General features: G+C 37.6%; 1 protein-coding gene across 2 annotated transcripts in view; it reads right to left on the reverse strand.

The window, feature by feature from the left end:
• Positions 1 to 13827, reverse strand: part of LOC149846582 (uncharacterized) — an 81376-nt gene that overhangs the window by 18043 nt on the left and 49506 nt on the right. For both annotated transcript variants that reach the window (XM_089996431.1, XM_089996432.1), the window contains exon 10: positions 3892 to 4117. In XM_089996431.1, the coding sequence (XP_089852557.1) occupies positions 3892 to 4117 (226 nt within the window). The remainder of the gene's footprint in view (positions 1 to 3891; positions 4118 to 13827) is intronic.

The raw sequence follows: 13827 nt of genomic DNA on the forward strand, positions 1-13827 counted from the left end.
GTAAGACATTTGACAAGGGTAATTGAGATTCAGGCAAAGAAAGGGAGACGTTTCCAGTGCGAGAGATGGGGTGGTGAGATCCATCTCCTATGACTATAGTGTCATTTCCAGTGTAAGGAGTCAAGTGAGAAAATTTACCTGCATCAGAAGTAACATGTGTTGCTACCCCTGAATCAATATACCATATACCTTCATCATTTTGGCGCAAGTTCATCTGATTGAAAGTAGTCATAAGAATATTTTGTACGTCCTGTGGAAGAACCTGTCCCTGAGGAGTACGTGCAAACTGATGAGTTGCCTTCTGCCCTGGCCTACTGTCTGGCCTCCCTGTTTTGTTCCGGTTCTGAGGATTGTACCAACAATTTGCTTTAACATGTCCCCGCTTGTTGCATAGAAAACTAGGAACACGTCCCCCTCGTGGTACACTGCCTGAAACAATACCTCCTCCACCTGGTGTAGGCAGTAATCCTCCTTTGTTCATAGGTGTTCCATTGGGACGAGGAGGAGTAATTAAGACTCCTGTTTGAATAGGCGTATGTGTCATCATCATAGGATGAGCATCATCTGACGCGTGTTCCTGATTTAAACTGACCTCATATTGCAAAAGCTTAGATTGAAGATCATCAAAACATGGAAGGATTGAGACAACCTGGAGTGTTGTGCAAAACATGCGATATTCAGCTCCAAGACTACCTAATACTTGTTGTACCATATCCTTATCTAATACAGGACTTCCAATGGCAGCTAACTGATCTGTAATCACCCTGACATCCCCCATGAACTCTGTAATAGATTTGTTTCCTTTTCGCATGGATTGGAATTGCCACTTGAGTTGCAAAACCCGAGATTCGAAAACCTGAGAAAAGGAATGAGCTAGTCCATTCCACAACTCGGCAGCAGATTGATCATCAGAAATAGTTTGTAAAACACGATCAGAAAGTGTGGAAGTTATGTAAGCAACTAATGTCTGATCCCGTTGTACCCATATGTCATAAGCAGGATTGGTGGTTCGAAGTTGACTCACCTTCCCATCTTCACCTGTTATTTCTTGCATGATATGTGTAGGTGGGGCGGGTGATCGCCCATCTAGATGCCCATAAAGACCATGACTGTGAATAAAAGGCACAATCTGACGTTTCCAAAGTAAGTAGTTATCATGGGATAACTTGTGGGTCATGAGGTGAGTAAGAAAACTAGGGTTCAACTTGGAATCCATGGATTATATGAAGAATGAGAAGCCAAACTGTACCAACAGTGTATTGAGGGAAAAACAATAATGTTGTGTGATGAAAGTAATATCAGCACACACGTTACACAGAAGAATAGTGATGTGCAAACCAGAAAATATTGAATGCTGATTGTTCTAACAGTATATTGAGGGAAAAACAGCAATGTTGTGTGCTGAAAATAATATCAGCACACACGTTACACAGAGAAAAGAAAACAGCAATGTTGTGTGCTGAAAACAATATCAGCACACGTTACACAGAGGAATAGTGACGTGTGAACTAGAAAAAAGAATCAGAAATGTTTTGGGGAGAAAAATAAAGATTCGGCAGACTGAAACAGAATGTTAAGACGTGCGTACCAGAAAAAATATTGAAAATGAAAAGAATCGAAAGAGAAACTAGAATGACGTGAAATCTGATTAAGAAAAGGATCTGATTAAGAAAAGGAGAAATAAAGAAATTTGATTAAGGAAAAGAGACAGAAATAAAGCATACGTCCTTTAGAAACACGTGTTGGTCCTTATAGGCCTTCTAGATGATTGATTTCCGCGCTTGTGCTCTGATACCATGTCAGAAATATCAACCTGCAAGAGTTAAAGATGAGGTAAAGAGAGAGGAGAGAGAAGAGAGGAGTCGGCGGCAATAGGGTTTTCCCTTTTCACTTATTATTTATAAGTGTGGTATAGGATATAACATTACACAAGTAATAACATTAAATTACAAACATGCCACCGCCCACGCATCCCACGCATCCCTAGGTGGATCCTTGGAATGTGGTGCGGGTCGAATCCATGATCCAAACTAACACGGGTATGCCTAGTACCCAAACCTCAAAAAAAACCTGAAACCCTTGACTCTCTCTCTCTCTCTCTCTCTCTCTCTCTCTCGTCTTCCCTAGAGGGAGACAAAGAGGGGAATCGAGAGTGAGAGGGAGACAGAGAGGGGTGGAGAGAGAGAGAGAAGGGGAAAAGCAACACCCTTCCCCTTTTTATAACTTGGTTAAACCAAGTTGGTTTTGTTGACCAGGTTTGGACAAATCCAAACCTGGTCAACGAAACTAAAAAAATGACCTTTAAAAAACAACTCTCTCTCTCTCTCTCTCTCTCTCTCTCTCTCTCTCTCTCTCTCTATATATATATATATATATATATATATATATATATATATATAAAATATAGCCGTGTCCCCGTACCCTCATTTTTTGAAATTGTCGTGTCGTACCCTGCGTACCCGCACCTGTACCCAGGTGACATAAATTAGCTGCAGTTTTTATGCTGTATCAGTTATGTGTTGTGCCCTTTGAGTGTGACTAGTGAATTTGGGATTGATTGAATCAATTGCTTGCTCAGTTTAGGCTGTCGGCTTTGTATTGGCACTACTTACAGCATCCTAGTTAGCATTTGGTAGTGCCTTTTCAGCATATCAGCACTCATTTTGGTGTTTTAGGTATCTGTTGCATTGGCTCTTTGTGGTGATTTGGGAGGCTATTGCATTGTGGGTTCAGTATATCAACATTTATTCTGGTGTTTTGGGTGTTTGTTGCATTGTGTGCTTAGTATTGCAATTTGGTTACACTTTGGTAGATCTTGGCAACTTTGTGAATCTGAAATACATCATTGGCTGCTTATTATTGCTTCTGTTCTAGTGTTTTTCTTTGTGTTCTTGTGCTGCCTTTTGAATATTGTAGTTGGTGGTTGTGTGAGGTATGGAGAAAGAAGGAATTCAGTTTATTCCTACCAAGTTGGATGGGACCAATTATTCATATTGGTCTGATTTTATGCTGGCTGTGATGGAAGGAAAAGGACTCACGGGATACCTAGATGGGACAGCAAGTGAGCCCAAATCAACGGCAAAAGACTGAGTCAGTTGGCAGAATGGAAGAAGAATAATGCCCAAATCAAAGCATGGATTCTAGAGTCTGTAGACAGTCACTGGAGATTAGGGATGGCAGTGGACCGGGGGAAAGCGGGAGCCCGCCCCGCATCGCCCCGTTTGGACCGGGGATGAAGGGTATGAAACGAGGATGGAGGCGGGGACGAAGGTTAAAATTCATCCCCGTTCGGGGATGGACGTACACTTTTCCCCGCCCTGCCCTGCCGCGCCTCATCCCTGTTTGAACCGGGGATGGAGGACATGAAACGGGGATGAAGGCGGGGGTGGAGGTTAAAATCCATCCCCGCCGGGGATGGAGGTTCTATTCTTGAGGCGGGGCGGGCCCCGCCCCACTGCCATCCCTACTGGAGATGAACGAGGCTGATAATGATCAGAACGCAATGTCAGAGATGATTTCACTAGCAGGATTAGGTTAAAAATAGCGAAGTTAAAAAAGAGTTAATGAGCAAAGTAGAGGGGGTTGCGGTAATCATTAACCATATATGGTCAATTTTATACTATGGTCTAACATTGGCCAAAAAAAATAAACAGGTACTTAGCAGTTCCTCAGATAAGGGAGAGACGTGTCTAGGTTTACCCAATAGCTTGGCAACTTATTTGGAACAAGCATCAAACTATCAACACCTCTTTAATGTCACATGCTGAAAAAAGGAATGGATATACAATAAAAAATGGTTTTACAAACATGCATCGACTGCTTCAAACAATACAATCTCCTATTACCAAAATATGCAGCATAAATGAGCAAACAGACAAAAAAAAAACTTACTTCTGACAATAGTCGTCCAGTATACGCCGAATTTTGTTAGGCACAGTATAATGGAATCCAACTTCAATGAAGGCAGCAAAAATTTTTGGATTGTAAGGGTATAAATGCAACCCATGCAAGATGGTCTCCCATGACCTTGATAGTGATGCTTGTTTCAGGTTCCTCTTTAGTATAGTAATGTAATACAGAAATAAAGATTCAAGTTCATGACTCTGGCTCCTCCTTCCTGGAAAGGGAAAAGCTAAGTTAACCAATGCACATAAACATTAACTAGATAAACTCCAATAAATTGGTCCCCCGCGTACCTAATAAGTTCTACCTACTATTCAATATGAACTAATGATTCCTGTCCTATGCAGCCAATAATTTAACCACCAAGGTAGGCAAGCCATTTGTTACTGCATTGGTAATTTGGGTTATATATCGTAAATAGAATATGTCTTCTAACCAAACCAATCCAACATGATAAAGTATCGTGTTAAATCATGTAATATTAATAAGACAAGAAACAATTTGTAGTACCCAATTTTGACCAAAAGACGCTTTGGTAATTGGATCTCTGAAGTACTTAAACATGGTGCTCTGGGTCCAAAATGAGGCAGATCTTACTTTATGTGCAATTTTAACCACCAAAATGATGTTTTCAAAAAGGTTCTAAAATGTGTACCATAGCTCATATCAGAAATGTTAAAATAAGAACTGTATTATTAAGTAAACATAATAAATAATAACCAACCACAAAAAACGTTGAACACACGCAAATAAAGATAATAAGGTATTAATGACATTCATAACTAATAAAAAGAAAAATGCAAATTATACAATACCGCTAGTATCAAACAAAGAAAACAAATTAATCAGTCATAAGACTCTCCAACCCAGCCTGGATTGTGGACATACAAAATAAACTTGAGATTCTACTAAGAAATAGTTTGGAGTTAGTTTAAATTTCTCTCAAATTCAAACATAAACATCTCAGGCCAGAAATGTGAAGTGCCTGAGGCAACTTAGATGTTTATGCATCACGGCCAGTAAACATGGGTCAGATCAGAATTCCACTATCTAGGTTAGAATTGAATTTGATTGCTCACATGTTGAACCAACCATGGTCGAAGTTCGGGAAAAAATAATTTGGGCAGGTCTGGTATTGGCCCTGATCAGGCTTAAAAGAAAATTGTCCACAGCCTTTATTAATTAGTTTTGTGATATCAACAACTACAACAGGTACAGTGTCATCATGTCAAAATGTAGATTGATGTGTTGTACAGCATTATCATGTCAAAATGTAGAGTGATGTGATGATATACACAGCAAACAACCTTAAAGTCATTTTGTATACAAATGTGAATTCCCAGTATAGCAGACTGCATTTTTTCTCTACCATGAGGGCAAGAGCTACAATTTCCAAAGTTTCTTCCACTTTGACCCCTTTGTTTTCATCCATGGTACTGGAAAACTGCTTCTCAAGGGCTTATGACTTGAAAATGCAATATCCCAGTCCAGCCACAACAAGCAGAACAGGGTACGAAAGAACTCACTACCAAAAATACAAGCTCTGTACACACTCCATCTTTACAATGTGTCAAGATCTGCTCACAACATAAAAGCCCCTATGCTTCAGGCAATTTTGAGTAGGAACCCTACCAACAGAGATAACCTAAGCGAAAAAATAGCAGCCCATAGTTTTGGACAAGGACCCTAAACTATGGTACAAACTATGAGGCTCAAACTCTTCAACCAGAAGAGAAGATGGATATAACAATTACAAATAACGTGAACTTTCCACTAGGGAAACATATTGTAAAGAATAGGTGACGTGACATAGGACACATGTTATAAGTGTGATGTGTCAGAGATGATGTGGCATACCAGTCCAGTTCTAATTATAAAGTCTCACCCACAATAGGAATCCTAATTATAATAGGAACCTAGCTGAGGATAGGACTGGTTGTGATATAGTCCAACTCAAAGTCTTGTATTCTGCAAAGGAGTCCTGATGTAACTGTGTTTTATTCCTCTAAATATACCTCTAAGGACATCCACCCTATGATTGATCAGAGGACATCCCCTAGAGCTCTCTCTCTCTCTCTCTCTCTCTCTCTCTTTCATGTGACCTGAGGGCTCAACTCTGCCAAATCTAACATGGTATCAGAGCAGGGTGAGAATAAGTCCCTATCAATCAGAGGCTGCTGAAAAAGGTTTGATCTTATTTATTCCTTCTTCCCTTCTTAACTACCCTTTTTTGCTTCATTTTTCTTGCTTCTTTCTGGGTCCTTTCTATTTTATCTCCCCTCTTTCTTGCTTCTTTCGCTTGTTACAAAGTGTGTCCTTCAAAAAAAAAGTTATCACATCCTCCAAAAATAAGGGATTCAGATATGAATAAATCTCAGATTGCCACATACATCGTTCCTCTAAAACAAAGGTGGAACGTATCTTTGCTCTTCTAAATATTTTATTTCCCGTTTCTTGATTATATTTCTTTCTTTCTTGTTTTTTAAAGACCTTTTATTGATCCTTTTCTTGCCTTTTCTTGATTCTTTATATATTTCCTCCAAAAAAAAAGAGGAAGAATGATCTAATTCTTACCTGCAGCACACCTTTAGTCTGCAGCTGTTGTTATGAACCAACAAAAAAAATGTGCAGGTGGTACTTGCTCTCTGTCCTTTGTTATGGCTACTTTACATTCTAGTTCTCCCATTAATTCCTCCTTCCTTAGTCAACTTGTTTCCGACAAAACAAGTTAGACTCCTCCAATTTTGTTACCTGGCCATGGTTTGATTGGGCATCTTGACAGGACTCTACCTATTCCTGCAGAGTTTATCAATAGTCTAAAACAAAAGATGGCAAGCAGACCGAAAAAACGTGCCCTAAATCTGGATTTTTCTATATGGTCTAGAAATGACCAAGCAATAGTGGGTTATGTTAAAACCACTTTATCACAAGAAGTTTTGCTTCATATTCCCACATGCATTAATGCCCGTAATTCCTGGCAGATCTTACATCGTTGGTTTGAACAGATATCTATTCCTAAGATTTATCATCTGAAAGGAGAATTTGGAAGGTTATCCAGAGGTGATTCTAGTGTGATAGATTATCTGAACAAAATAAAATCTATCATCGATCAGCTTGCAGCAATAGGTGCCCATGTTGTTGATGAAGATATGTGCATGCAGAACCTTTGAGATTTAGGGTCAGAATTTAACATGTTTGTTACTATGTACTCAGGTCAGAGCCCGCGGCCTCCCTTTGATCAGCGACTCACCGTGACGAATGATTCTAAATTGAGAACAGACCTATGGACGAAAGCTTTTCATACCATTGTGTTTCTCATCAATCGGATGCCTTTTGATGGGTTAAATGGTGAAACGCCTTATCTCAGGTTATTTGGAAAGCACCCTATTTATTCTATACTTTTTGCCTTTGGTTGCAAGTGTTATGTTCATGTCGATGATTCCCTCCGAAATAAGTTTGCTCCCAAGGCTTAGGTTTGTCAATTTGTTAGTTATGATATGACGATGAAATTAAATGATATAGGTGCTTTAATCTTGAGACCAATCACCTCCTCATTTCCAGACATGTTATATTCCACAAAAATGAGTGTGGAGTTTCAGCTGGAAAAGATAATTCAGATCAGTTCAAATCACTGATAAGATTCTGACCCATAATAGCTCAAACAACCTCCTACTATTCCCAGCCATATGAGAGAACATGTTCAAGTCGTGTGCAGTCAGAAGAAGCTCTTTTAAAAATTCAGCCAACAACATTTGATGTGCAGTCTGGCCATGATCACGATTCAGTATGCAGAATGGCACTGCTGGTCCAACACTTTTTCAGCAGTTTCCCTTGGTATATAAGAGGCGTTGTAAGGTGCAGTTAGAGCCACAACCAATTCAAGAAGGAACCGTAAATGATGTACAAGATGTCACAGACAATAGTGGACAACATGTTCAGTTGAGAAGATCGGCCAGGTCGCGTCATCCGCCGGACACGTGTGTTAGTTATGGTCTAAGTCACACGGACTCGGCTATAAGGTCGACGCACCCACGTCGACACGCCCCGACACAGGTGTGGCTTCGGACACAGGGCGGACATGGTCAACCAAGTGTCGGACTCGGTCAACGCAATAGGGACAAGTCCATCCACATTTTGGACTAGGTCAACTTTGATTGAGTCTATTTTTGTCCATTTTTAGGGCAAAAAACGTATAAAAACTAAAAAAAAATCAATTTATATATATATATAGCCAAGTCTTATTATTGTTATATATATAGTCGTGTCCCCTAGTGGGCACAACTTTGACCGAGTCTTATATATATATATATATATATATATATATAGCCGTGTCCCCGTGTCCAAAAGTTTTGAAATTGCTCCGCACCCGTGTTGCACCCGTACCCGCACCCATGTGACATAGGTTATGGTAGCTATTTTGTTGATTTTAAATTGTTTATGGCTGATGTTCATCAAGAAAATGAACCATACAATTTTGCGGAAGCTTGTAAGAATAATTGATGGGTTGAAGTCATGGATGAAGAGATTAATGATTTGCATGAATGTGACACTTGGGAGGTTGTAGATAGTGTTAACATATATAGACATTATATATATACATATATATCTATATATAGAGAGAGAGACATATATATATTATAATACCCACTAAGGGTAAAATAGTCTTTTCATGTGTATATATGAATATCCATTATGAATATGCTTTTTCACTTCCTTTATTTTTTATTTTCTTTATTTTTTGTTTTTTCTTTCTTTTTTCCTTTTGTAATGAGGGATCCACCATACCCCTCCAACGACTCTTTGGGAGCCCCTCTTTGGTTCCTTTTTTTGTATAAATAAGGGGCTTTGCCCCACCATATTGTAAGCTTGTAAAAGCTTTTCTCAATAAGAAATTACATATTTTTTAGCTCTCTCTCTCTCTCACACATATTTTGTGTGCTGGTCAATTGCCATTTTGTGGCCTATTGTGTTTTTTCCCATTAGTGGCCTATTGCTTCTATGCTTGTGTATTTCTTAGTCACTAAGTGACATTATTTCTTTTCATTAGTGTTTCATTACATGGTATCAAAGCATTGGCTGTGAAAGCATCATTGGGGTTACTTATGTTTGAGTATCATACATTTGTTCTTTTTTAACTTTCTTCATGATGGCCGACAAAGATACAAAGATCAATCTTTCATTAAAATTGAATGGAACCAACTATAGAATGTGGGAGGCTGCCATGAAAAACAACCTCAAAGGTAAAAGACTTTGGGGTCATAAAGGAAAGAAAAAAGATTTTCTCTTTTTATTTGAGATATTCTCATTTCAATAGCTGAACCTTACCATTTTGGTTCTAACATGGCTAGTTCATCCCAAATAGGAGATAAAATACCGTAAAATTCTCTTACACTTTTATCTCCTTGTTTTGTATTAGGTACCTTGTCTTGAAGATAGTATAGCCTAGCCATATCTTTCTTGATGAAGGTACTTTTTAGAAAAGTTCACGCATCACATACTTTTTTAAACTATACTTTTTTTAAACTTGATGTTGGTGTCAATTTTGAACTCCATGGTATTCATAAACCATGAGAGGATTTGAGCATCGCTCGCTTCTCAATCCTCCAACTTATTTTGAGATTCTTGCAAAGCTTTCTCCTTTTCTTCTTCGGATAAAGCTTTGACTTGATCTCCTTCTCTTCTTGTCAATTTGAGCTGTGGTTCATTAGTGGTACCACTAACAAAACCCCATAGCTTCTTTACCTTTGATGTGATTCTTCATTGTTGTCGCCCACATCAAATAATTGTTTTCATTGAGCTTGTAGGAGATGACGGAGGCGGTCTCTTTCTCCCATAATGATTACAAGAATTTTGAGTAGAGGAGTTGGAAGAGGACCAAGAGTTGAAGAGCACCACCACAAGTAGAATAATCTCGAGATAATTTTTCACTTCTTCAAGAGCCAAGTTCTGATACCATGAAATGAATCAAGGGTGCACAAATATAATGCTAACAAAGGGCTACACAAGTGCTGAACAAAATCGTGGTCTCTAATGGACAGATCACAATCTCATAAAAAAGATACCAAACACGATCTTCACAATAACATAAAGGCACAAAGCCTATAAGAACAAAAAGATTTTATAAACTCACACAAAATGCTTCTAAGAGCATACTTACAAGGATAGAGTGACACTTTATTTATAGAGCCTCACTTGTAGTGAGAGGAGGCAGTCCAACGATATGACCGTTGAGGGCAGTCCAAACAGTCATGATTACATGTTATAAAAAAGGGTAAAAAATAAAAAAGACAAAAAAAGGGTAAAAAATAAAAAAGACAAAAAATAAATTCCAGTCCCTAATGGATTATACTAAATACATGTTCTAAAATGACCAAAATACCCTTGACTAATATATGGATATCAGTCAGGTATATATAAAATATTTTAACATAGACAAGCACTTAAGTACACAAACAAAAGTCTATTAAGAAACAATGCCAATAGCTAATAAAAAGTGAATATTATTGAGAAGTGACGAGGAAAGCAATGTCCAAGATGTGGGAATTGCTCTCTTATTTATATACAAAAGAAGAGGGGGAGACCATTGGGAGCTCCCCTTCATAGAGTTGCTCGGGAGCTCTCAACGGTCATATTTATGACCGTTGGTGCCCCAACGACTCTGGAGTGGGGGCCCCAATGCAAATAAAAAAGGAAAATAAAAAACAAAAAAGGAAAATAAAAAATGAACAAAATAGTTGTTTTAATAAACTATTATTACATATGTAAAAAGGAAAAAATGCCTCTATTGGGAAATCTATTATAATACAGGTTTATATCTATCTATCTATCTATCTATCTATCTATCTATATATATATATATATATATATATATATATATATATATATATAACATCAACTTGATGTAAAGAATGCATTTCTTCATGAAAAGTTATATGAGGTATATATGGAGCATCCTCTAGGTTACCTTGAAGGTAACGTTGCAAAGACAACCTTGAAACTGAAAAAGGCCATCTATGGACTAAAGCAGGCATCCATGGCATGGTTTGAGACATTCATACTGCAGTTTGATCTATTGGCTTCATACACAGACAATACAATTACTCATTATTTACTCACATTGATGGTTCTAACATGACAATGATTATTGTTTATGTTGATGACATTATTATAACAGGAAGCAGTGAGTCACACATTTAGGATCTCAAGATCTTTCTTCACTAGAAATTTCACATGAAGGATCTTGGGGTTCTCAGATATTTTCTTGGTGTGCATGTGGACAGAACTGTAAAGATAATCTCTGGAAAGTGTGTCCTGCATAACCCACAGACAAGAGAGAAGAAAAGGGAGAGAAAAATCTTTAAAACAGAAAGGGACGTCTCACTAGCCTGGGGTGACGTCTTATCTTTTACATTAATGTATATAATAAATTACAATGTTTCCCTCATATACAAATAACAAATACATATTTGCATACAGATGGTTGGATCTGGATCTAGTCCAGATCCAATCCTAGTATAATATTCTTAACACGACCCCTCAAACGGAGCGCGGTAGAGAACCATGGATAGTTTGGATTTCAAGTGTTAATGATGATTCACATTAAGTGATTTAGTGAATAAATCAGCCACTTGATCTCTTCTAATGAACACTGGTTGAATTTTCTTGGCCTCCACCTTTTCTCTGATAAAGTATTGGTCGATTTCTATGTTTTATTTTTTCATGTTGTACTGGATTAGTAGATATAGCCACGACACTACGATTGTCACTGTAACGCCCCCAAATTCCAAACTTGTAACTTTTTAAGAAAAATTTGAAAGCTTTGTAATCAATACTTTTTCAGAGTTTACAATAGCAGTTCAGCAGAAAATAGTGTTTGAAATAACAAGTCAACGAACCTTGGACACATTACAGGCGAACCTTCCTTTACACAAATAGATTTGTATCTCCATATAAGCATTGAAACCACATATTTAAAACAAGGTTTTTGATAATTTAGAGTTTATACAAAAAAGGAATTTTCAAAAGAAACCCTTATGCAAAAAAAAAAAACGTGCTAAAAAATGAAACGTCAGAGAAAGAGTGAGATCTTGATATTATCGCGTCATCGCTTACCATACCGACCTAATCATAACTTGTACCCCATGAAACAGGTCAAACTTATAAAAATCTAGTAGGTGCATAGATATCAAAATTCAAAACAAAACTAACATATACGTTGTTTCTTTCATGATGTGCAGTTCAGAATAAGTAAAATAAGCATGATAATCTTGTTTCGATAATTATATGTCCTAAGGGTATGCACAGGAAAAACGTAGAAACAATTGAGACTGCCAAGGGGTTTGTTATTCCATGTATTTTAATACATCGAACAACTAACTAGGTTCGATCCTACGGAGACGACCAATAACCGAGAGAGAATTCTCCAAAGGCCACTTGTTCAAGGAGATACATTTATACTTCTACAGAAGTCATTGGAACCTACCACCTAGGATAATTTTTGGTAGCCCAGTCCCCTAACTCCGATGACCGAGGACATCGAGTCATTGCTACTCGAGGATCGTAGTTGTTAACAACCTATCCATAAGAGATTTTGTACCATACCATCATCTCTCTTGACGGAACTAAAGAGACGAATGGGTATGTAAGGTTCTATTTTAATTAACGACTCATTCTACATGCTCTGGTCTTTTAAACCAAATCGAACATCTTTCTTGTTAAGGCGATCATCACCATTTATGTGATTTTTCTTTAATCATTATGCATTTTCACGCTACGAGTTTACCGTAAACCTCTCATCCAATCATTACTAACATGGCCTGCATGTCTGATAGTACCACTATGATGAGAGGGATATCATTTAGAAATTTTAATGTTTCATGCTTTAGACCAAAGAATATCCAAGTTATTTCAGATACTAAAACAAAGGATCGAACGTATGTACTACTTAGGGTTACGAAGTCGAGGTTGCGAATACGCAAACATCAAATACTTGTTTTTGTTTTACGAGACAAGAAATAATACTAGCTTTGAAATCTCGCATATGAAAACCTTTTAAAAATAAAGACTTGGTGAGGATGCGCAAATCTGCGTCTTTAAATGTACGCATAATCTGAAGTAGGCAGGAGTACACGTACCTTATAAAGTCACACACACACACACACACACACACACACATATAATACATATATAGTAAAGTGTAAGCTTGTGCACATTGCAGCATGGCGACAAAGTAAATAACATAAAGCAAGGCCCGATGTGCGAAACCACACATCGAGCTAAATACATTGCGTAAGCAATGCACGATGTATGAAACCATACATCGGCTAAATAAATTGCCTAAGCAATGCACGATGTACAAAACTGTACACCAACTAAATAAATTGCGTAAGCAATGCACGATGTACGGAATCGTATATTGGCTAAATAAATTGCATAAGCTATAACGCCCCTAAAATCCTAGACTTGTAACTTTTTAAGAAAATTTTGAAAGCTTTGTAATCATTCATTTTTCAGAGTTTAAAATAGCAGTTCAACGAACAATGGTGTTTTAAATAACAAGTCAATAGACCTTGGGCGCATTACATGCAAACTTTTCCTTTACACAACGGATTTATAACTCCATATATTCATTAAAACAAAATAGATTCAAAACGAGGTTTTAAATAATTAAAGTTTATATGAAAAAAAAAATCAAAGAAACCCTTATACCAAATTACAAAAATGTCATCAGGAGTGAAACGTCAGAAAAATAGTCGCATCTTGATATCATCAAGTCATCATTTCATCTCTTGCCGTACCGACCTAATCATCACCTGTATCCCATGAAACAGGTCAAACTCGTAAAAATTTGATAGGTGCATAGATATCAAAATTAAGAAAAAGACTAATATATGTGTTGTTCCTTTCATGATGTGTAATTCAGAA

This window comes from Nuphar pumila, chromosome 2 (assembly GCF_984573655.1).
Source record: "Nuphar pumila chromosome 2, dmNupPumi1.hap1.1, whole genome shotgun sequence".
NCBI classification, from domain to species: Eukaryota; Viridiplantae; Streptophyta; class Magnoliopsida; order Nymphaeales; family Nymphaeaceae; genus Nuphar; species Nuphar pumila.